Source organism: Sciurus carolinensis, chromosome 1 (genome assembly GCF_902686445.1).
Source record: "Sciurus carolinensis chromosome 1, mSciCar1.2, whole genome shotgun sequence".
In the NCBI taxonomy this organism is placed as follows: Eukaryota; Metazoa; Chordata; class Mammalia; order Rodentia; family Sciuridae; genus Sciurus; species Sciurus carolinensis.
The window spans coordinates 202909606-202933787 of NC_062213.1; the positions used below are offsets into that span (position 1 = coordinate 202909606).

Sequence of the window (24182 nt, forward strand, 5' to 3'; positions counted from 1 at the left end):
CTACGATTGGGCTTGGGGATGGGGCAGGACGGGGATGGGTCGTGGGCGTGGCCTAGCGCGGGGCTGGGTGCCCCCGGGCGGGGCGAGGAGTGGGTTGTGGGCGGGGCGCAGGGGCTTAATATGGGGGCGAGGGCCGGGCGATGGGCGGAGCCTCGGGTGGGGCGGGGCCACAGGTGGCGCTGCCGGGGCGCGGGGGTGTGGTTTGGGGCGGGACGCGGGCTGCGGAGGATGGGGCGGGCGGGGCCGCCACGCGGGCGCGGCCGGCTCCGGGACGCGAGCCTCCGGCACTTTGGTGTCTAGACCGCGGCCGCCGCCGCACGCGCCGCCCAACGTGGTCCTTGCGGCGTCCCTGAGCCGCCCCTGGCCCCTGCCCCTGGGCCCCAGCTGGCCATGCCGCAGCCCCCGCCGCCCACCGAACTCCTGCCGTCGGAGCGCGCGGTGGTGCTGCTGTCGTGCGCGCTGTCAGCGCTGGGCTCGGGTCTGTTGGTGGCCACGCACGCCCTCTGGCCCGACCTGCGCAGCCGGGCGCGGCGTCTGCTGCTCTTCCTGTCGCTGGCTGACTTGCTCTCGGCCGCCTCCTACTTCTACGGGGTGCTGCAGGACTTCTCGGGACCCTCGTGGGACTGCGTGCTGCAGGGCGCGCTCTCCACCTTCGCCAACACGAGCTCCTTCTTCTGGACAGTGGCCATCGCCCTCTACCTATACCTCAGTATCGTCCATGCCGCACGGGGGCCCCAGACCGACCGCCTGCTCTGGGCCTTCCATGCTGTCAGGTGCGTGTGGCATTGCTGTTTTCCCCTGGGCCCCCCACCCAGTCCCACCGTCCGCAGGGTCCTGCCTGCTTTCCTGTGGCTCTCACACCCGCTCTGGTCAGCCGCATCTTGGTCAGGCGCCCAGTGGGCAGTTGTGCCCCACAGCAGCCCTGGGCCCTCGGGAAGGTGCCCAGTTTGCCGGAGAGGTGGATCCGGCCTGAGCATCCCTGCAGAGGGCGTCCTTTGTGCCTGCCCCAGTCGGAGTCTCTTAGCAAGGTGGGGAACAGATCTCACCCTCAGGGCCAAGGCCTGGTCACTTAGCAGGTGCTAGGACAACACTCTGTGCTTTTGTCTCCTGCTTCACAGTGTTCTGGCCATCTCTGCTGCCCATGGGAAAGCTCCCCATCCCCAGGTTGGGAGATGAGTTAGGTGCTGCCCTGTGCTGAGGGCCAGGCAATCGCCCTCCCCATGCCATCCTGGGTGTGGTGCCTTCAGCCTCTCCCAGGCTACAATGTTGCAGCTGTAACACTCTCAGAGGGACCTGCCCTCTTTTCAGTGTTGTCTTTGGTCATTTCTGAACTTCAGGCCCCAGTTTCCATTTTAGGTGATCTTGACTTTCCAGAATTCAGGAGCTTTAAAACAGGTCAGTAACAACCCATTGGTCTGTAAGAAAACGGACAGCTGCCTGAAGTCTCTGAGAACAAGGAAACCCAAGGCCTTGCCCTGTGATGCCCTAGCCTTCAAGCATCTCAGCAAGTAAGCCCTACCCAAAGAAGAAGCTTGGCCCTTCCTGGTAGAATCTCAGGATTTGAAATTCTCTTGGTGTCTAGTGCAGAAGCAAAGGCTGGAATCGGAGGGCTGGTTTCTTCTTCTCCTTCCCCCAGATCAGAGCACCAAAGACTGTCCTAATTATAGATCCTTTCTATTAAAATCTTGAGTGTTTTCCAAGGACTGAGAGGATAGTCAGCACTTTGGTAGAGACAGGTCACCTGGGTGTCACACGCAGAGGCAGCCAGCTGGGAAGAGTCACTTGACCTCTAGCTCTAGTAGCTGTTGGATGGAGGCCATTTGGTCCCTGAGAAACTAAGGGTCCCGCTTCTCAGCTGTTCAAATCAAAATCTTTGCCCTGTGTCACTCAAAAAGTAGCTCAGATGCAGGGACAGGAGAGGGGGGCAACCATTCCCCCTGCCCCTTGCAGTGTGTCACCTGAGGCTGACTGTCAGAGACCAGCCGTCCTTGGTGGCAGCTTGGGGTGGGCAGTGTGAACACTGTAGTTCCCAGGTATTTTAAAAGTATCTAAAACTGAACATTTCTCTGCAAGAACCTCTCTTCCCAGCTTCTTTTTAAAAATATTGAATGCACTCCTTTTTTAAAAGTGATAATCAGGGTAGGTGTGGTGGTACATTGCTTGTAATCCCAGCTGTTCAGGAGGATTACAAGTTCAAGGCCAGCCTGGGCAACTTAGCAAAAGCCTATCTCAACATAAAATAAGAAGAACTGGGGGGAAAAACTCAGTGGTTAAGTGCCCCTGGGTTCAATTCCCAATTCCAATAAATAAACAAATAAATAAAGTGATAAACAGAACCTGGTGCAGCTCCTATAGAAGATGAATTTCCTAGCAGATCTGAGGTGGGAGTTCTTTCTGTTCATTTCTCATCAGGGACCCTCTGAGAGAGTTTTTCTGTGATGCTAGGGAAGCCTTCCTTCTAGGGAAAGCAGTGTTAAGGAAATTGTTATAACCTGTCCAACAGGTTCGTGTATTGACCCAGATCCTCCCAGACTTACTATTGACCTTGCTCAGGACTCTCCCATATATTTCTTTGGAGAATTAGTTTATTTTTGCTGAAGGACCTGTTGATGTGAGAAATCTCATCTTCAGGCACAGGCTACCTGGTCATCCACGTTTTGACCATATCAGTCTACTAAAAAGCAAATCATCCAGTCTTGGAAAGTGTCTCAAAATAAGACAGTATGGAAGGTGATATCTAAATAATTCTTATATTTTATGTTTTTGTTTTGTTTTTGTTGTTGTTTTATTTGTGCTAGTGGAGATTGGACCCAGGACGGTCTACCACTGAGCTACATCCCCAGTCCTTTTTTATTTTTTATTTTGAGATAGGGTCTCTCTAAGTTGCCCAGGCTGTCCTTGAACTTGTGACCCTCCTGCCTCAGCCTTCCAAGTCACTAGGATTACAGGTGTGTGTCACCATATCCAGCTAGGAATTGATATTTTTAAAAACCCACAAGTGTCCTGAAAAAGAAACAAAGGATACATTCGGACAAAATAGTAAAAGCAACTGATAAATATATATGGAAAAAACTTTAATCGCATTAATTCTTAAAACAACAATGAGATACTATTATCAATTAAATTAGATGAAAAAATAATAAGAATACTAATATGAAAATGACAATGAAACATATTTTCCTACATTAATACTAGCATTGCAAATTGAAGTAATCCTTGTAGAAAGTATTTGGTTCATACCCTTGATCCAGTAATCCTATTTCCAGGACCTAGTCTAAGAAGACCATCTAAAATACGTACTAATCTGAAGGTTCAAGGGAGCTTGTGAGGTATTGCTGTCACAGTGAGAATCTAGAAGCAACCTCAGTGTCCAATCATAGGGGAACAGTAAGTGGTAGACCATCCGCCCTTTCTGAAATGTCACGTAGATGCTAAGTACAGGTTGCAAACTCTCCAAGTTGTATTTTTTAAATGGATGATAAAATGAGAAGTGAAAAAAAGCCATCTCTAAAGCTGATTATAGCCATGGAAACACAGGGGGTTACAGAGAATTCCAAACAATCACAAGTTCCCAGGAAAGCACCTATGTGGCCCCTGGTGCCCCGTAATGATACCTAACATGGTTCCATTGACAGACATTTTTCCTCCTCCTTAGAGAAGGAGAATAGCTTAGACTTTGTCCTCGGGGAAATAGTATTTCATCATGAGCTGCACGTGGCTCCTGATGCTTTGCAAAGTGCTGTCCCACTCATTAGCTCATAGAGCACAGGTAACCCAACCAGATGGACCGGTGATCACCCTCTGTTTATAGCAAATGAGATGACCCAAGACCACGTATGTGGGAGGCTTGGGGATAGAACCCCTGGTTATGACCCACTCCGAGCTCCGTGCTCCCTTGTGATTGTGTCTTGGCCTCAACAGTGTTTGAAAAGTAAGACAGAACTTCAGCCACAGGGTTGGGGGTGTAACTCAGCAGTAGAGTGCCTACTTGCCTAGTAGACGTGGACCCTGGGCTCCAGTCCCAGCCCACATTTGCACATGGACACACACACAAATAATAATTTCAACAATTATTTATTCTTAGCTTTCTAGATTTCCCACATATTAATATTTTATCATGTTAGCTTTACCCTCTCCAGTTACTTTTTCCAGAACCACTTAAAAGTCATAGCCATCATGCCCCCTCAACCCAAAATACCTCGGTGTATACGACCAGAAGACAGCAGTCTTATAGAAACACGGGCCCCTGCCCGAAGCAGGGATCTGCCGGGTGCTGTGGTGCACACCTATAATTCCAGCAAATCGGGAGGCCAAGGCAGGAGGCTTGTAAGTTCAAAGCCATCCTTAGCCATTTAGTGAGACCCTAAGCAACTTAGCTAGAACCTGTCTCAAAATAAAAAATATAAAGGGCTCAGTGGTGAAGCACCCCCGGGTTCAATCGCTGATTCTAAAAAAAAAAAAAAGCAGGAAATTAATAGGAGTAACACTGTTACCTAATTGATGGGTTTTATTGAGCTGTTTGTCCATTGCCTAACAGCTCGCTGACAGCAAAGGAAATCTCCTACTTGCACCTTGACTTTTCCTGTCTCTTTACTCCGCTTCAGTTCGTCCCTCTGTCCTGGCTTATCACACTGATATCTGGAAGAGGGCAGGGAAATACCAGTGTCACTAGCATTTTTTCACAAATGTCCTGCCGTATCGTCAGTGCTCCTGGGTTTGTCAGATGCTTGCACTTGGGGCTGCTGGTCTCGGAAGCCCATCCTCCCTGGTGGAGACTCTGATGGGTCCCCTTACTGGTGACGCTGACTCTGGTGCTTGGCTGAGGTATCTGCCAGCCTCCTCCGCTGCAGTTGCTGCTTTCCTTTCGTGGGTGCATCACCTGAGGGAGGGGCAGAGCTGCCGGGGATGGGTCATCTGCCTGCCCTCCTGTAAGACACGCGAGATAAGCTGTCCACTGTCTCCCCCTCCTGCAGCCTCTGCAGCTCCTGTTCCCCAAGGTCATGGCTCCTTTAGTGACACAGACGGGGTCAGGTCAGTGGAGGCCAGGCAGCAGCCCTTGTCCTATCTGCTTGGGGACGGCTGTGTGGGGTGGCTCATCGCTCAGGGTCAGGGGTAAGGGTTCTGGCTGAGCTGGCGCGTCTCCAGCAGTCTCTGAGTTTCTTCAGGTCCCGCTGAGGTGAGAGTGGGTGGGGCGTGACTTCAGCAGGACCGGCCAGTGCCCCTCACCCACCTCCTGGAGCTGTCTTGGAATCACTGCAGAAGAAAGAGCCTGGCACCCCAAACCAACCCTAAAAACCCTGCTTTGCAGGAGTAGGAAGTCCCAACACAGCGAAAAGGGGAAACAGGGTCCCTGAGAGGGAGGCTCTGAGTTCTGTAATTGGAAAGGAGCTCCAGGGCCCGCAGAAGTGAGGGGCAGAGCTGAGTTTCAGAAGTCGTCCCCTCCAAAACTCATGTTGGCACTTCATTGTCTCTGTAGCAGAATTAAGCAGGAGACCTTTAGGAGCTGAGGAGCCAGGGCACCACAGGTTTCCAGGGACTGAGGCTGCTGCCGGGAGAGAGGCTTAGTCCCACAGGAGTGGCTCCTGATAAAGGGTAGGTTTGGTCCCCACCATTCTGTCTGTCTCCTTGCTCCATGGGGTGACCCTTACCAATGCTGGCACCTAACTCTTGCACTCCCTGACCTCTAGACCTCGAGCCAAAGAAGCTTCTGTTGTTTATGACTTACCCAGCCTGCGGCGCTCCATTTCAGTAGCAGAACACAAACTAAGACACTCCCCAGGCAGAGAACCCCAAGTGAGAGGTGCCGGAGGCAGCCTCGGGAATGGCACCCCATGTCACCACTCCCCAAAGTGACAAAGGTTGAACTGGCTTTTGTTTGTTCCCACAGAAAGGCTTTCTGAGGTTACCATGAGAGGGTGAGGTCACAGCACCGAGTTGGTGTGTGCAGCAGGAAGCCCAGGGCAGGTGCTGAGGACCAGCACCAGGGGCCTAGAAAGCAGAGGCTACCCCTTGACCCTTCCCAGGCCTGGTGGCCAGGAACCCAGGTGGGCAGGAACACCTCTGAGCTGGGCTGTGGATGGTGGCACCAAAGCTGCATGACCCCGTGGCGGCCTGGCCCAGTGACTGACTCACTTAACCTCCCCCACGTCCTAGCGCTCGGCCCCATGAGCTGGACAAGCGTCCATTGTCCCCGGCCAGCGGCCAGCGGCCTCTCACCCGCCTCACTCCCTGCAGCTGGGCGCCCCTGGCCTTGGGCTCTCAGGAGCTTCTAAATCGGTACATTGTTGCAGGATGGTGTGGTTTGTTCCCAAAGCATTTTCTGAGTTATGTTAACGTTTAAGGCTTTCTGTTGCCACACTACTTAAACCAGGAGCTGCTATTTGGCCCACAGGGGAGAAAGAAGACCCCCTTTGTTTTCTTTCCAGCAGGTGCCAGCCTCCAAAATCTGTAGGAAGGGTGGGTTTGAGGTGAGGGAGAGGTGCGGGGTCCAGCGGGGGGATTGGGGTGCTGTGCAGCAGGAGTGAGCCTGTTACAGTTTCAGTCCTTTGTGGGACCCCTGGCAGGGGGTGGGGGGATCGAAACAATCTTTGGAAAGCAGTGGGCAGCTTCTCAGCAGCACTGTCCGATCTTTGCATGAAGTGAAAGGGTGTCCCCTCATGCAGGTGCCCCCCACCCTGACTGGTGGAGGTCAGTTGGGCAGAGCTGGGGTCTGGAGGGACCAGGCTCTGGATGGGAGTTGTCAGAACCCAGAGCAGGGTTCTGGAGACAACTGCCTGCCTGTCCTCGGATGAAAGGTGCCAGGAAATTCAGGGATGGGGGTGGTTTGCTCACCTGGAAGCCAATCCTGAGTGGCACTTCCAACTCCACCTCCCTGCAGGAGATTTATGACCAAAAGCGTTCTGAGTTCCCAGAAGGTTCCCTCCCCTCGTCACCTGGGGTGCCTGCCCAGCTCCACCAGTCTGGGCACGATGGGGAGCTTCTGATTCATCCCTTCACTTCTGGGGTTGGGGATCCCGGGGACTAGGAGTGCACAGCTCTGTCCCCCTTGGTTTGTTGGAAGCCACTTGTGTTGCTCTGCCCAGGCTGCTGTGGCCGGGCCCCTCAAGCAGCAGGAACTTACTTTCACCGCCCTGGAGGATGAAAGTCCAGCATCGAGGTGCGGGAGTCTGGTTTCTCTTGAGGCCTCTCCCCGTGGCTTGTAGATGGCATCTCCTCAGAATGTCCTCACATGCCTGTCATGTGTACTTGTTTGTCCTGATCTCTGCCTGTGAAGACCCAACCCTACTGGATTAGGACCCACTCTGGTGACCTTGTTTTAACTTAATTGACTCTTGAAAACTCCTCTCTCCAAACACAGTCACATTCCCAGGTTCTGAGGGTTAGGACTTCAACAGATGAATTTCAGGGACACACAGTTCAGCCGGTAACTCTGAGCGGGGAGGAAGCCATGCAGTCTGGCTAGGCAAACAGGAACAAGGGACCCAGGTGCCTCTGGGAGAAGCTGCGGGTTCCTCCTCCGAGTGGGAGTCTGCTCAGGGCGTGGTGTTCTCACTCCAGCGAGGCGGTCCCAGCCCAGACATCTCCCAGCCTCAGGTCACAGAGCAGGGGCTTCTACCCCACTTTCCCCACCCTGGGCTCCTTGGTCAGCGTCCCTGCATGGCCATCTCTATGGAGGAGGGCAAGGATTAGCAGAACTCCTTGCACCTCCTGACCTCAGGGTTCGAGCCTGTGGGGCTACCCTGGGACCATGTGGCTTGTAATCCGGTCAGTCCCTTGGTCTTTTCCATGAACAGGCCATGTCTTAACTTGTTCTGACTTTATATTTGGACTGTTGGCTTCATTTTTGAAGGGGGAACATCTGTCACTTCAGAATCGTAGTATACCACTGCAGCTTGGTATGGCCGCTCCGCCAGAGAGCACTCAGCCTCCTGGAGGCACCGGAAACACCAGCAACCGCCCCCAACGCTCCCTAACTCGTGGCTCCTCTTTTCCTCCTGCCCATTGGTATCCTGGATCCAGCTCAAAAGAACCACTTGTTACATGTTAAGGAATTTTGTGAGCCAATTGTTAGCTACCATCATTATTGAAAATTAACTTACATTTTACATTTATCCCCATTAATTACATTAATGCTCCAAGCATACCACATCCTGATCTTTCACTGCTATCCGTGTGCTGGAGGTTACTCACGTCTATCGTGTGTGTCACAGAAATACATAGAATGGTGTGCTTGTGTCACTGCGTCTGCTCCTAACTACAGATACTGGTGGCCTGATTGGCCATGGTGGGATTATTGACACCATGGAAACAAGCAAACAGTACAAACCAAGGCTTGATCTATTGCTTTCTTGATTGCATAAAGCAGAGGTTGGCAAACTTTCCCCATGTGGGACTTGATGGTATTTTCAGCTTTTCAGTGGTCTCAATTGAAACTGCCCAACCCTGCCGCAAAACAGCCATAGGGAATATGTAAATGAGTGGTTGTGGCTGTGTTGCAATAAAGTTTTATTTAAAAAAAAACTTGGGCCAGATTTGCTGCAGTTTGCCAGCCCTTGATCTAGACCTTAGAAAGCAAAAGAGGTAATGTTACTAGTTATACTGAATCTAAAAGTGTTACCTCTGAACTTGGTCACCATGATGGGGCAGGGGGAAGCCAAGCATTTAGGCAGGAGGTGGTGAGAAGGGGTGGTGTCAGGGAGCACCAATAAATGAGGAAACTCTCCTCCTGTGTGGGAGAACTAGTGCCTGGTTGAGTAAAGAGGTCACTCAGTCACTAACCAGTGAGGTTAGGCATGTCTTATTTTCTGCTTTCTTTATATCACTTTCATCTTTACATGTTCAGGAAAATGAAGCATAAACCAACTTCATGGGATGGGATTGCTCTCATTTGCTGACCACATCTGTAGGTCGACTCTGGATACCAGGTTCAGAAAAAAATCAACAAAAGCACTTTGTGAGAACCGATTGGTTTGAGGGAATCGTCAATAAGGAGTTTGTGTATCGTATTTTTATTTTGATTATGTGTTTGCATCTTGATATCAGTGAAACTTATGAGAATTTGTATGTGCATGCATTCACGCACACACATCACACATCTGCATTTTTCTGAGGAGCCGGTTGTGAAACATGAAGCATGCCACGGTCCGTATCCACAAGTCTGCGACTCTGGTCCAGCCTGCTCTGCAGGACGATGCGGACCAACCTCCTCTTCTATCCCCAGCGGATCCCCGATACCACCTTGTCCCGCCACCCACTTAAGCACCTCCCTAGCAACTTCTGGCCTCAACCTGGCTGCTGAGATCTGAGCTCAGGGCCTTTGAACCACTGCCCTTTGCACAAGCTCCGATCCCGGCCCTTCCCCATCCTTCCCCTTTGTGGTCTCTCTAGCCGTTTCCTTGTTCAGTCTTAGCCCAAGCACACCCAGTAGCATGGAGGGAAATATATCACCTCATAGCTTTAGAACCACAAATCTAAACATAGAGTGTGGGTCTGTCACTGTGTGGTCCCCAAGTTTCTGCTAGGGCCCATCAGGATGCAGCAGGGGAAAGGAATACTCCCCTGCCCGCTCCCAGGGAGCCCAGAGCCACGAAGTGTGAAGCTGCCCCTGCCTGAGACTTGGCTAGAGTCCAGCCTGCTTCAGGACAACTGTCCCCACGGACAGCACTCTGCTGATCCCCTTCCCAGAACTCCTGCGAGAAGTCCTGCAGACCACAATGCGGGGAGAAACACCTTCTGACCTTAAGATCGGAGTTTTAGCACTTCTGTTTTTTCTTTTTGCAATTCTGGGAACTGAACCCAGGATCACTCTGCCACTGAGCAGATTCCCCAACTGCCCTTTTAAGGTTTTTATCTTAAACGGGGGTGGTGGCACATGCAGGTAATCCCAGTGGCTCGGGAGGCTTGCAAGTTCAAAGCCAGCCTCTTAGTGAGACCCTAAGCAACTTAGCTAGAACCTGTCTCTAAATAAAAAATCAAAAGGGCCGGGGATGTGGTTCAATGGTTAAGCGCCCCAGGGTTCAACCCCTGGTACCAATTAATTAATTAATTAATGAACAGACTGGGGACGGTGCTCAGTGGTAAAGTGTCCCTGCATTCAAGCTCCAGTACCACAAATAAAAGGTGGCACTCTCTGCTGCCTCCTCCCTGCTGAGGGCAACGTAACTGCCCCTGGCAGCTGCTCCTGGTCTCCCTGCAAAGGGCAGCAACAAGGGGAGGGGACAATTGTCTGTCACCTCTGTTCTGAGTGTCCTGCACCCAGCCAGGCTGAGGGAGTGGACCTCTCCCCTCCAGTCTGCCCCGCTGCCAGGCGGCAGGAAAACCTTGCCCAGGCATGGAATCTAGCGGAGGTCCAGCGCCAGACTCCAGTGGAACTTCAGCCTCATCCTCGGCATACAGCTTCCTTTCAGAAAGGTCCCATATTCCTGACCCTGAACTCCCAACATTCGACCAGTTTCTGAGCTAAACGTTTTGCTGGTGAGGGTACTGTTCCCGTTGCAGACCCTTGTTCTCCAAGCCACTGACCCAGCACGTGGGTACTTGTGTCCCATTCCTGGGGTCAGAATCCACATGCAGCACCAGTGTCTACCCCTACAAGCCTGGATCCTGGAACCAGTATCGCAGCAGCAGACACGTGCATGCTCATCTGGTGGTTCCCATACGACCTCACGGTGACGGCTCCCCCGTCATCGTCCCCACCCTGTGAGGAGAACACTGGTGTATGGAAGCTAAATAACTTCCCAGAAGAAGCAGAGTCATGACTTGGACCCATCCCAACTCGTCAAAGCCCAGGCTCTTACAGCCCTCTCTGCCACCTCTCTGGGAAGCCACAGGCAGCCTTTGTTTGTCTCCCTGATCCATTTAAGCTGCTTCGTAAGGAGCCTGGCAGAGAACCTGGGGAAGGGGACTCGGGCCTGGTGCCAGCCGAGGTGCTGTGGTGGTTGTGCTCCAGAAGGTTGAGCCGGGCATTGCCCTTGGGGTTGGGGGCCCTGTTTAAGCTCTGTGCTTGAGAGGGGAGATGCTTACATTCCCCCTTCCAGACCTGGAACCCGCCCCCAGCACCCCATGGTACCCACGTACACACCCTGTCTATGCCCGAGGGCGGCTGGGGGCTGCCTGCTGATGGCATGCCTGCGCCAGCCTAGTCACGCAGGCTGGGGTTTGCACCCTGGTGCCCAGGCCCCTCTGGAAGGAGCCAGGCACGCGGGAGCCAGTCTCACCAGCATCAGTCTCTTAGGAGGTCTGGAACTCTAAGTCAGAACCAGGCCCCCAGAGCAGCAGCTGCCCCTCCTATTTCCAGGACACTGACTGCTCTGGGCCTGGGGGAGCACTCTCCTTCTCCAGAGAGCAGCCCAGGTCCTCTCTGCCCCCGCTGACCTTGCTGCCTCCTCCTCCTTGTTACTCCTCAGCTGGGGCGTCCCGCTGGCCATCACAGTGGCCGCTGTCTCCCTGAAGAAGATTGGCTATGATGCCTCCGACGTGTCTGTGGGATGGTGCTGGATCGACCTGGAGGCCAAGGACCACGTGCTGTGGATGCTGCTGACCGGGAAGCTGTGGGAGATGCTGGCGTACGTCATGCTGCCCCTGCTGTACCTCCTGGTCAGGAAGCACATCAACAGAGCGGTAGGTGCCACTGTGCTGGCCCTTGGGGGACAGGACTAGTTTCAGGCCAGAGGGACCATGCGCTTGCTCTGCACCCAGCATGGTGCCACGCCCTTCGTTACAGGAGGGTGGATCAGGTGGTTGTATGAGTCTGCGCACCGTCAGGAACCAGCCCTGATTTCCTCCTTCAGTAGGTGGGGAAGCAGAGTTACGGGGCCTGTAGGAAAGTCTGGGGCTCCCCAGGACTGAGCTGTCGTGTGGGCAGAAGCCTGGAGCCCGGGTCTCAGCCACAGTCCTCCACTGCCCCCGTGTGGACAGACGGCGGAGGGGCTTACACTTAGGAATTTAGATACAAGTTGTGTCCCAGTGGGAGTGGCCTGGGGTGCCACAGGAAGGGAGGACTGGGGAATTTCACGATCAGGAGGCAAATAACTCACCTAAGCACCCTTGGCGATCAGACAGTGTCCTAAGTGGTAGGCTTGGCAGGAATTTACAAATTTCCTTGGCTGGAAAGGTAGTTTATAATGAGGACGAAGACCTGGACCCGCCTCCCTCCAGAGAGGCAGACGCTTCAGTAATTATGGGAAAAGATAAAATGTGACTGGTGACTGGAGCAGCAGAAAGATTCCAAGAAATGCTCAGACCTCCTGCCGCAGGGATGCTGGTGAGAATCCGGGTCTTTCTGCCCTCTGGGTTCTCAAGGCCGCAGCTGTTACAGGGACTGTTACAGGGACTTTGAAGTCATATCGGGATTGCTTTTGTTTTGTTTCTTTTTGTGTAAGTCTGGGCCCTGTCTGGAACTGAACCCAGAGCCTCACACTTAACGTCACTGAGCCACACACCCAGGTCACACTCTTGACTAAGCAGCCACTTCTGATTTAGGATGCTGCTGGCAGCCTGACCCTGGGCCACCTAATCCTTCCTCGTTAGCTGACGGCCCAGCATGCAGCCCTCTCCCGCTCTGCTGGAGTCCTTGTTGGAGATGCAGATTTAGCTCTTGTCCTGCAGGCCTGTCACTGTGTCTCCTCCATTCCCACCTCCTCTTGTCCACTCTCCTGGGAAGGCCCAGGGCTCCCCGTAGAGTTACCGGGAGCTCCCTAGGCTCTGCCCTCTGGAGATGCCCTTCTGTGCGTGTCCCTCTGATTCTCACCCTTCCTGCCGCAGAGCAGGAAGCCTGGAGACCCTGTGCCTGCCAGGCTGACTCTTGAGTGTGACAGTGGGTTCTCTTTTACAACTTGGCAAGTCTTTCCAGATAAAAGGAAAGAAAGTGTGCCAGGAGGTGAGAATGTGCTGGCTGTCCCTCCCTGGAGTAGCAGGGCAGCGAGAAGCGTCGAAGATGCCCACATGTCTGGCCCAGCAGGGAGAAGACTGGCGCTTCCCCGGCAGGTGGGGAAGCACGGGGTCGCTTGGGGGCCGAGGCCAGGTGTTCCCTCTTAGACCTGCGGAGCTTCGGTGTCTCTGGGACACCCCTGTGCAGAGGGGGCCTGGGGTTTGGAGAAGGGTCCAGGTTCGATACAGGTGCGGGGCTCCTCAGCATCGGTACACCAGGCCCAGAGTCTCGCTCCGGCCTCCCTGAGCTAGGAAGCTAGATGCCAGGGACAACAGGCGGCTGTGGGCGGATGGGCCCGACAGCCATTCAGTCAAGTCTCTCTTGTCCTCTGCGCAGCGGGAGGCGCTCTCGGAGTACCGGCCCATCCTCTGTGAGGCACACCAGCTCCAGCGCCGCTCCTCCTCCGTGGCTGACACGAAGCTGGTCCTCATCCCACTCATCTTCATCTGCCTCCGGGTCTGGAGCACTGTGCGCTTCGTCCTGACCCTCTGTGGCTCCCCGGCAGTGCGGACCCCAGTGCTGGTCGTTCTGCATGTAGGTCTGCCCTCTCCGCCCTGCTGCCCCATGGTGGCCAGATCCCCTCTCCCAGCAGTCGCTGTGCCCCAGTTTTAGGGCTCCACCAGGCCTTCTTCCCTGCCCCACTGGGCAGCGGCCCGGAAGAGCGGCCTCCATGCGACTTGGGCCTCTAGGTGCCCTCCAGCAACCTAGAGGAGCCCCAGAGGAGTCGGCTGATCCCGGGCTCTCCCCCGCCCTGAAGGCCAGGACGCAGGTCTGTGCCAGACTGACCAACTCAGCCTGCCCGGATGTGGCCCAGCTCCTCCCAACTCGGCCTCCCAGCCTTCACGTGGTGTTCCCGAGGCTGCCTCCAGACCTGTACTCAGCCACTGCTTTCCTCCCAACAGGGTATCGGCAACACCTTCCAGGGGGGAGCCAACTGCATCATGTTCGTCCTCTGCACCCCCGTGGTCCGCACGCGGCTCATCTCCCTCTGCTGCTGCGACTGCTCACAGCCCCCCACCCAGAGCCCCGCCCGCCGCCCGGGGGCTCCTGTGCCCTCCAAGACCGGAAGCGCTCAGGAACCCAGACAGACCCCGGAGGAGCCTCCCAGCACCTGAGCATCTGCTGCTCCTCGTACTGTGCCCCTACCCGGGGACAGGCATCGCCCTTCATGCCACCGCAGGGGCCGGGTGCATTTCTGCTGCACTCAAAGCCCCCGGTGAAGCTGTTGACCCTGGTGAGGGACAGCCACCAGCTCAGCCTCTTCTACCTCCCACTCCCTCAGGCAGCGTGTTCACAGGCCTGCGTCCTGGCGCACTTGGGATTCACCGGGCTGAGCCCAGCAAGAAACTCAGGAGCCAGGGATGCAGGACCCTGTCAGGTGCCTCTGGGCCAGTGGCCCTCGGCCTTCTGAGGCCATCTAACACTGTTTACAATTTGAGGGACCCAGAGATGTGTCCTCCGCCCAGAGTTGATTCCTGGTTTGTCAGGTGTTGAGATTCCCCGAAGAGCCTGGCTTTTCTTGGATAACACTGCTGGTCAACAGAGGGGCCAGTGCCCTTTAACCAGGTCTCAGGTCCCCTGAGATCACATGTGACTACCACAAATGAGCACAGCCTAGCACAGCCACTCAGGGACAGTCTCCTAGGCGCTTCCTGGCTTCTCTCTTGTTCTGCAGTACTGGGGCTTGAACCTGGGGCCTTGCACATGCTAGATAAGCACTCTACCACTGAGCTACCTCCCAGTCCTTTTTATTTTATTTTGAGACAAGGTCTCACTAAGTTACCCAGGCTGACTGCAAACTTGTGATCCTCCAAGTAACCGAGAGTATAGGCCAGCGCCACGGCATGGGCCCCGGGTTCCGTCTCTGTGAACTGCCAGCCCTTCAGGGGGATTGTGTTTAAGTTACAGCACAGGCCAGACCCAGAGCCCTCCTCCTGCTGGTCAGTCACATAGACCACGTGTCCCCTCCTCCAGTGTAAAGGCAGAGGCATATCAGGGACCCCCGAGGATGGCATACTCTTTTCCGGTATTTTCACGTAATTCCCTCATTCTTGGGGTGGCTAGAGGTGACGGTGGGGTGGGAGCGGACCTGGCTCGTTCACGTCCTAGCCTGCATTTTTGTAGGAAAGGTGCCCAGAGATGGGTGACCCAGATACTGCTTCCTCCTTGAAGGCGAAGGTTTTAACATTCAGCCTTAGCTAGGGGCAGAGCTCAGAGGTTGAGCATCTACTGAGCATGAACAAGCACCATGGTTTGGTCCCCAGTACCAAAAAAAAAAAAAAAAAAATTGAGGGCTTTTGGCGGTTGGTGCAGGGGCAGCAGCCTCGGTGATTATTTACATGTGAAAGAAAAAGGATTCGCATGGCATCTCTTCATCTCTAGCTCTCTGGTCTACAGCTCTTCCACCAATACTTCCTCTTATTTCAGAAAGCAATTGCTGTAAGTCACCACAACCAAGAACCTCAGGAAACAATACCTGTGACCTTAGTGGCCTGGCAAGGACGCCCCCAGCTTTACCCTTAGGTGACTCCCTTGGATCCTGCCAGAATTCTGCAAGACTGAAATGATTTCCAAGCCCAGTAAAATGGCTCTGGATCAAAACCAAAACCCAAATCGATGCTGTGCTATCGATTCGTTTTACTTTCAAAAGCCAAATGTGTATCAGGACAGGAGTAGTTATTTCAAGGATGGAGTCTAAAATGCTCATTTTGGTGTCCTTTGAAAACAGATTTCTTTAGGAAAATCATCAAAAGGTGGGTCGCCCCTTAGGATTCAAAGCAAGTTCTGGGCTGCCACGTGGGATGTTCCCTACCTGTCGGCAATCTCCCGACACTCAGCCACTGCTCCCCTAAAGGGGAAACGGCCTCCCCTAAAAGGGTTACAGAAATCTGGGCACACAGCAGATGAAGACCTCTGAGCATGGAGAATGGGACAGAAATTCAGGAATTTGCTTGCTGCAAACAAGTAAATGGTTCACAGTCGAGTCAGAGTCCTGGCCCAGAGGAAAGCTATTAGAATAAACTGCTCGGCAGGGGGCTCCAGAGCTTTTGCTCCTGGAAGACAGCCCTGTGCCCAGAGGCGAGGACTTGGGTCTCCCCAGCTTGGCTGTGCTCAGGGAAGTCCTGCAGTGGGAGTTGGGGACTCAGAAAACACCTGCTTTAGGTGCTGGGGCTCATTCAAGTTCTCATTCCGTTTTTTGGTGCGATTATCTGGGTTGTTGTTTGTAAAAACCTCCAAATATTTACACCTTGTGTTATTTCCATTTCCCTTCCTCTGCTGCCCATCTGGGCACTGCGGGTGAATGGTTACCAGGAATGGCAGCGACCCGGTGGGCAGGGGAGGGGCTTGTCCACAGGCCTTAGCCTGGGCCTCTGGCCCTCCCACCGCACAGAAAGCATGGCCTCTTGCTTGCAGCCAGGGACTCTCAGTCCAACTGGGTGGGCAGAGTTCAGAAGTAAAGGGAAATGGGAAGGAAGTCACATCCCCAAAGTCGAGGAGGGGCTGTTGGCTTCTGATCCAAGCCAGACAAGGCTGGCTTCGCCCCTGTTCCCCTATGCTCGGCCCCAGCGAGTCTTTTTCATCCGTTAGTGTCGTTAATGTTTATCTGCCTCAGCCTTAATGGTCAGCCTGACTGCTCCCAGTTACTGCCCTTCCGGGCGCCTGAATCTTGGTCTTGTAATCAGGTTTACCACCACCTCCTGTCTCTGTGCTTCTGAGGGTTGTTTTTTAAGTTAGTGTGTTTGTTCAGTTTTGTGTTTTAATAAAGATTCTTCCACGGCCCAGGCTGAAGGTATGAACAGAACTCTTCACGTGTCTACAACAAGAAAACCTGTTTTTACACACCTCCAATCGTGGCATAAGAGAGTGTGAGTCTTTGCACATGAAACATTGTAATACAAACCCCTGACTATCTATGAAAACCAAAGTCTTGCTCTTTTAAATTAAATAAATAAATTATTTTTCTTCTGCACGTTTGGTAAACTGCTTGCCCACTGATGTGGGAGGGGCGGGCAGGGTGGCTCAGATGGCCTACCTCTGGCAGCCTTCAACTCTACTGAAACCTGGGGAGACATCTCCGCCCTTTGTTGGCAAATGTCACCAAAGGTGCCACCCCACAGGGATAGTCCAGTTCTGAGTTTGCTTGGCAGAGGAAGAAGAAGCTGGGGAGGATTCAAATACAGATTCCTGGGCCCTGTCTCCAATAAGGGTCAGCAGGTCCAGGTACTCAGTACCCATGACTTGGGCCTAAACTTGCCGGAGACACTCCACGGCCGAGCTGCAAACCCAGCTGCCCGTCATGCCTCATCTTACGGTGGTGCCTGGTGAACCTCTGCATCTGCCTCTGCGGGCTTCCTGGTGCTCAGGGTTGTGTGGGGCCCTAGGAGCTCTTCTCTGAAGGGCTCTGCTCTGAAGGCTTTTCAAAACCAGTGGTGGAGCCAGCTGCCTTGCTTGGGCATAGAGGCTTGCACAATGCAAGTGGCCTGCATTAGCCTTTTTTTTTTGAGACAGGGTCTCACTAAGTTGCCGAGGCTGACTTTGAACTGGAGAACCTCCTGCCTCAGCCTCCTGAGCCACTGGGATTACAGGGGTGCACCAGCCAGCTGAGGCAAGTGTTTTTTGTTTTTTGTTTTTTAAATTAGTTCATCTTGGAACTTTGTCCCCCTGAAGCTCTCAAGCTTTGTTTCTTCATTCTTCTTTCTGGATTTTGTGTCAAAAAAACAACATTAGCCCCTGGAAGTGGTACATTTTTAACAGTAATTTTGTTATTGAGATGCGACATGTGCAAATTTAAGAAATGCTAAACTACAGTTTCTTCTTTGAGGTGACCTCTTCGCAGTCTTTTAGCTATTCTCTCTGGTGTTTGTATCTCTAAACTCAATGCTATGCACTTACCTGGGAGAAAAATGGAAGAAGCTGCGTCCAACCTATTTCTAGGGATCCAGCTTGACATGACTACAGCCATCTTGGTCATAAGTGCCAACTCATCCCTGGCATATACTCCACACCCTGTAGGATAAGATAGTTGTGCCAGCCACTGATGGCCAGAGTGTTTAACTGACATGTTTGATAAATTCATGGTTTTTTGGGTTTTTTTTTTGGTGCTGGGGATCGAACCCAGGACCTTGTGCTTGCAAGGCAAGTACTCTACCCACTGAGCTATCTCCCCAACCCCAAATTCATGGTTTTTGAGCAAGCCCCGGTACATTCTGACTGACTGCAGCCCCGGTCCTCTGGCTCAACCTCCCTAGCAGGCTCTGAGAGTGGGGCAGGACAAGAATGGAATGCCAATCCTCTTCTTTTTTGGTGCTGGGGATGGAACCCAGGGCCCCATGCACTTTAAGCGTGAGGTCTACCATTCCTATCCCTAGCCACAATTTTGAATGTCGCAATCAGTGGTTTATGGGCTGGGGTGCATCTCGGTGTACAGCGCTTGCCTAGTGTGCTCACCACACTCACAAGGAAAAGATGGGCCCTGCAAGTGCTTGGGACGGGCCAGATCATGACAGGACCGTTTCACATGCCGGGCGCAGTCATCACAGGAGGAGGGTCCAAGGGGGTCCTGAGAGGGTGACCTTCACTCAGGACCAGTGGGGTTCTTGAAAAATGTTGCAGAAGGGAATTTAAGAATATGTCAAAAAGGGACATCAAGCAAAGGCTTACTTAGGAGATCAAGGATTCTGCGTTCAGAGGAGAATGCAGGCTGTCTCAAAAGTGGGTGGTCCTGATTGTAATGTACAAAGCTGCTCCCCCTGACCTTTCCGGTGCAGCCATTTTCCCCGCCTCCCAACCATTTGTCAATCTGTGAACATCCTAGCTAGCTATTGGTTCGTCAGTCAGCTTGCAAGTGTTCTTCTCTGATTATTGGTCCCGTTAGCCCGGCAGAATTCAACTGCTTTACTGTAGCTACCCCGCCATCTTTTCTCATCCTTCTGTCTGTCCTACTCACTTTCTCTATCCTCCTGGCTTTCCACTCTCTCTAGCATGCGCCCTTTCTCTTTCCCTTTCTTTTCCTCTCATTTTCTCTCTTACCCTGCAGGGAGACATTGTTTGCTTAATAAACTCCCTTATGTGATTTCCCGTGTCCAGCGTGGTTTCGTGGGATCCCTTACACTGATATTTATGGGGCAGCAGCCAGGGGCTGACTAGAGGTGGAGTCGGGTGTGCTAACACTCTGTCACTCGGTCTCCTTTGTGCTTTCACATGGTCCTAAGGCCGTGTTCCTTCTCGGGTGTAGGGACCCAGTCTGGACCCTCATGAGTTGCTTCTTTCATATTCCAACAATTCATGGGTTCTTTTAAGACTTGTGCATCCTTTTTCTCTAAATCCCCAAATTCCTATCTCACAGTCAGTGGAGGACTTGGAGGTAGAGGGGGAGAGGGTTTGGGGTGTCAGCTGTCACTGGATGCTAGGAGGCACCTTTCCAGGACATTCTGGAGCGAACCAGAAAGTGTCTCACAGTGTCCATCTCCCTGGACAAGACTTCTGGGAATGGTGAAGTGAGGTGGCCACAGGCAGCCACAGCTCCATCAAGTCACATTAAGGTACCAAGCCAAAGGGTTCGTTTCAATTCCCTGAGGAAAAGAGAAGCAGATGAGTCCTAACGACCAGGTCTGTGAGCCACAGGGCTCTGGAGAGGAAGCCTGAGTTCCAGCCACAGCTCTGCCATTGATGACGGGATCGCTCTGGTGGATGACGGGAACTCTCCCCTTGGTTTCATCTCAACTGGGGTAATAATGAGATCGACGTGAGGCCAGGCGCTTCACCCAAGGACTGGGCTGGAAAAAGAGCTGCAGGACCAGGATGTCACCTCTGCTAACTCTCGCCTATTCTGTGCCCCAGGCAAGGCATCCGTGACTGACCGTGGCTTGGAGGAGCACTTACTTTTGCTGGGTGCCTCCGTTTACACAAGTATTTCTGGCCACTTCTCAAAATCATGATGGCAGAGACAGAAGCAGATGCTCCCTCCCTCGGACCCTTCCCGTAGCGCTTCCCCTGGCTGACGGCAGCTCCCTGGCTCGCCTGGGCCCACTGCACAGGGTAGAGGCAAAGGCAAATTCCAAAGTTTGCTGGACTACAGCAACGAAAAGACGAACTGGAGAATTAACAACAAGTTTTTACACTGAGGAAGGGTATAAAAGCCCCTAGCCCTTTTTAACCCCTTTTTTCTATAGGAGAGAAAAATTTCTCCAGACAGAGATTATCTTGTAAAAGATTATCTTTCGGGTGTATCCAGGTATGGTTACGTTCTTTAGTCCTTTTCTGTTGCTTTTTTCCCTTCCAGGGCTGGGGATGGAACTCAGGGCCTCGAACATGCTAGGCAAGCACCCTACCACTGAGCTATACCCCCAGCCCTTCAGTCTTCTTTTGTTAAAAAAAAAATTTTTTTTAAGAGATGAGATCTTGCAACTTTGCCCAGGATGGTCTCGAACTTCTGGGCTGAAGGGCTTCTCTGGCTTCAGGCCTCCTGGTAGGTGGGACCACAGCCCAGTGCCACCCTCCGCGGGGCTGCCTTCTTTTGAATAGGTCATGAGATCATAGGGTGGGGATGGAAGGCAGCGTGCTTTCTTTTCCTTCTTTTTTGGTTTTTTTGCTTTAAGGTAGGGGCAGGGTTTTCTTACTCGGGTCTGGTTTTAATGCAGATAAAGGTGTATCAGGGAGAGCCACTCTGCCCAGAGGGGAACAAGCCTGCCCCTTCCTACCCCTCGGTCCCCTTATCAGCTGCCATCCTAGGAGCCCTGATCAGAGTGTCTGCTGCAAGTGCAGTCTGAAGTTAACCACGAGGCAGGAACAGTCCCGGAGACTCCTGGGTAAGTCTGCCCTGGCTGGACACAGACCCGGGAGTCCTCGGCCGGGTGTCCAGGGAGGGGTCACTGTTGGGCCACATCCGGGAAAAGCAGGGTGCTTTAACCTCAGCCCGACCGCCTGGGTCTGGCTAAGCTGCAGAGTCAGTGTGTGTGGGGTGGAGCCTGAGTCTGCTATTTTTTGCAGCAGTGCTGGGGAGGGAACCCCGGCTGCCTGCCTGCTGGGCAGCACCCTCCCACTGAGCTGCACCCCCAGCCAGAACCCTGCATCTCTAACGATGCTCCCAGCTGATGTGGTGCTGCTCTGCCCAGACCAGGCAGGCCTGGGGGATGCTTTGTTCCGGGGACCCCAAGGATGGGGGCTGATGTGTTGCAGGAAACAGAGGGTCGAGGAGCAGCAAGCAGCACTTGGAGGGAACTCCAAACTTCATTTTACGCCGGCGGGCCCAGAGGCAAAAAAAAATTCCAAATTCTGAGCCCTGATCACAGTTTCTCACAATATTTATAGTTATTTGTTGTTATCTTAGACCCGCCCTGTCCTTACGGCTTTTTCCTCTTTTTTTTTTTTTTTGCAGTGCTGGGGATTGAACCCAGGGCCTTGTGCTTGACCAACTGAACTATATCCCCAGTCCCTGGGCCTTTTCCTTTAAAAAAAAAAGTTCCTGATCTGCGTGACTGGAAGCCTCGTGGGGGGTCCCTAACACAAAGGGCGCTCACAGAACAGGTAAGAGGCCTCTTTTTGAGGCATCTGTTAAATCTCAAGCCTTGAAAGCCTGGCTGGGGTGCTCACATCTCCAAAGGAGTAGTCAGATTCCCAGGGCAGTTCTTTACAATCCAAAAGTAGGACCCCAGGGTTAATTGGGCTTCCTGGAGAAAGGCTGAGAGAGGGGAGAGAAACGACCCCTCCCCGAGGCATTGGTCTCTTCCCATAATGCTTTTGTAATTTCATTTCACCACCAGGTCTGTTTTTGCCATCACAGATGCTCACGTGGTTCAGCTGTGGGGGGTGGGGGAGGGGTTTAGGTGGTTGGGTGGCCCTAGGGGGCTTGGGCTGCTGGCTGCCTCAAGATCCCAGGTGGGAAATGGAAGATGTGTCATCTGGAAGAAAGGAGATAATAGGTGTAAGAAATCCAGGGAAGGAAAGAGGGACTGTAACTTTAAATCTAAAAACCTCACCTTCACTCCAGGCCTGAATTCTTAAAAGGTCCAGTAAATCTTGGAGTACTGTAAATCCAGTTCATTAGGGCCTGTATGCTTTGTGAGTTTCCAGAATGCGTAAAGTAGCCCAGAGAGACTGTTAGAGAGCCATGATCTGGGTCCAGTCCAAGCGCTGCACATTATCAACCAGATAACATCAACCTGACGATTCTGGGAAAAAAACAGACCTCCTCTGTGCTCCACAATCAAAGCAATGGACTCACCGGCCTGACCCCACCTCCTTAGGCTCCTCACAAACACCTTATGCAAGGTTTCCTTTAAAAGAAGCCCGAGAGACCAAGCCCCACCCTCCAGCCGGCCCTCCCTCTCTCCCAGAGCACCAATATCCTGCTCTATTGTCTTTCCCAAATAAATCTCCCGCCTTCCTAAATAAGTCTCTACTTGTGCCTCTTTTGACGCACCCTGAAACTCCTTTCTGTGATGTGTAAGTGAAGAACCTGTCAGGACCAAGCATGGTGGCACATACCTGTAATCCTAGTGGCTTGGGAGGCTGAAATAGGAGGATCACCAAGTTTGAGACCAACCTGAGCAACTTAGTGAAGCCCTAAACAATTTAGCAAGACCCTGTCTCAAAATAAAAAGTAAAAGGGCTGAGGATGTGGCTCAGGGGTAAAGTGCCCCAGGCTTAATCCCCAGTACCAAAAAAATAAAAAATAAAAAAGGACCTGCCAGGGCTGAGTTGAGGTCCCCTTCTCCCTTCTGGGGACTCTTCAGATCTCATCCAATGACAGCCCCAGCGCCTGGTATTTGACTGGATTCTGAGGTGCTCGCAGGCTGGGGCCCAGGGGCTGGGGAGCTGATGAGCCGCGTCTGCTGACTCGTGGGTGGCCCATTCCAAACCTCGACCGACCGAGAGGTAAACGTGTGCCCAGTGCACCACGGAGGCCGCTCTCTGACTCTCCAGAGCTCGCCCCACGGGGCCCTCCAACTTTCAGTCCTGAGCATGGACAGGAAGCAGGCCTCGAAAGGTTCAGAGAAGCCTTTGTTCCTTCGCAGATTTGGACGCCATTCGGCCCATTTTCCGGATGAGAAAATGGCCGTCAGTTGCGGGGGGAATTTGGTTTCATAGGGTATGATGATGTAATCTCTGGACGCCCTGTACCTGCAGTCTTGACCGACAGGGGCGGGTTGAGCAGGTTAAAACTTTAATTTAGGAGAGTGGTTGTAAAAAGGTTGAAACTCATTGATGTCGGGAGAGATAAGAGTCCAGACCCTGAGGAATGAGTACTCAAATCTTGCCCATTGGTATTTGCTGTGCCTCCATCTAGGACTAATTCACCATGGGGGAAGGTCGTGGTTTAGGACCCAGCATTCTCCCAGGGCCCATCGTTCCTTGGCTAGTTTCCCCTCCCTCCTCCTGAGCTGCACCTCTCTCCACTTTGATTTGGGGGCTATGTTGCAGGAATATTATTTTCCATAACCCTTCATTAGATGAATGATGTTCTTGCAAAATCATTCTTTTTATTTTTTTCTTCCCCATTACTGAGGATTGGATCCAGGTCCTGCACACACTAGGCAATGTGATGGGCTGACAGATCTGGCTCCATGAGAAAGTTATAGGCCAGACTCTAAGGGAAATGACTAAAGAGACTCCATTTTGCTCTGAGACTCCATGTTATGTAGGAAATAAGTTTCTCCCATGGGAACACCCCGCCTCTGTACCCATCATCAGTTACTTAGCGTGACATGTTTAATAATATACAATGGCAACTCCTATGTAGTAAAAATTGCTCTCCTTTGACCTCTATTGCTCTTAACCAATGTACCAAGTAAACGGTAAATGTGTGGATGTTAGCAACCATTCTTTAGTTTGTACCTAGGTAAGGGTCAGTTTGACCCACTTCCCCCTCTGTCGATGATCTCATGATGTTAGTTTGTAATTTTGAATCATAGCAACAGACACTTATGATTGATGTGATTTTTGGTATAAGAACCCCTACAACCCTGTGGTTGGGGCTGTTCTCCCAATAGCCATTTTTTGGAGCATTGTGTCAGACAGTCAGCGGCTGGCTTAATAAAGACTCTCAAATTTGGACTTCCCAGTGGTGATCGGTCTGTTCTTAAGTTGCGCCCCATAACAGGCAAGTGCTCTACTACCGAGCTACATCACCAGTCCTTTATAAGTAAATATATATTTATATAGTTGTAGGTGGACACAATACCTTTTTTTTAATGTGGTGCTTGTAACGTATAAAGCTGCTCCCCCGCCTTTTCGTTGCAGCCACTTTCCCCGC

General features: G+C 52.6%; 1 protein-coding gene across 1 annotated transcript; it reads left to right on the plus strand.

Annotated features, from left to right (window-relative positions):
- Positions 1-287: 287 nt before the first annotated feature.
- Gpr157 (G protein-coupled receptor 157) lies at positions 288-16898 on the plus strand. The gene is made up of 4 exons (XM_047532435.1): positions 288-773; positions 11406-11619; positions 13265-13462; positions 13831-16898. The coding sequence occupies exons 1-4, from the start codon at positions 391-393 to the stop codon at positions 14041-14043; spliced, it is 1008 nt and encodes a 335-aa protein (XP_047388391.1). The 5' UTR covers positions 288-390; the 3' UTR covers positions 14044-16898.
- Positions 16899-24182: the final 7284 nt, after the last annotated feature.

Excerpts from the sequence above, each read along its gene's own strand:
- Gpr157 (XM_047532435.1), top strand. The coding sequence starts at position 391 with ATGCCGCAGCCCCCGCCGCCCACCGAACTCCTGCCGTCGGAGCGCGCG. Across the intron at positions 11,620-13,264 it reads GGAAGCACATCAACAGAGCG|CGGGAGGCGCTCTCGGAGTA; the intron begins GTAGGTGCCACT and ends TCCTCTGCGCAG. Across the intron at positions 13,463-13,830 it reads CAGTGCTGGTCGTTCTGCAT|GGTATCGGCAACACCTTCCA; the intron begins GTAGGTCTGCCC and ends TCCTCCCAACAG.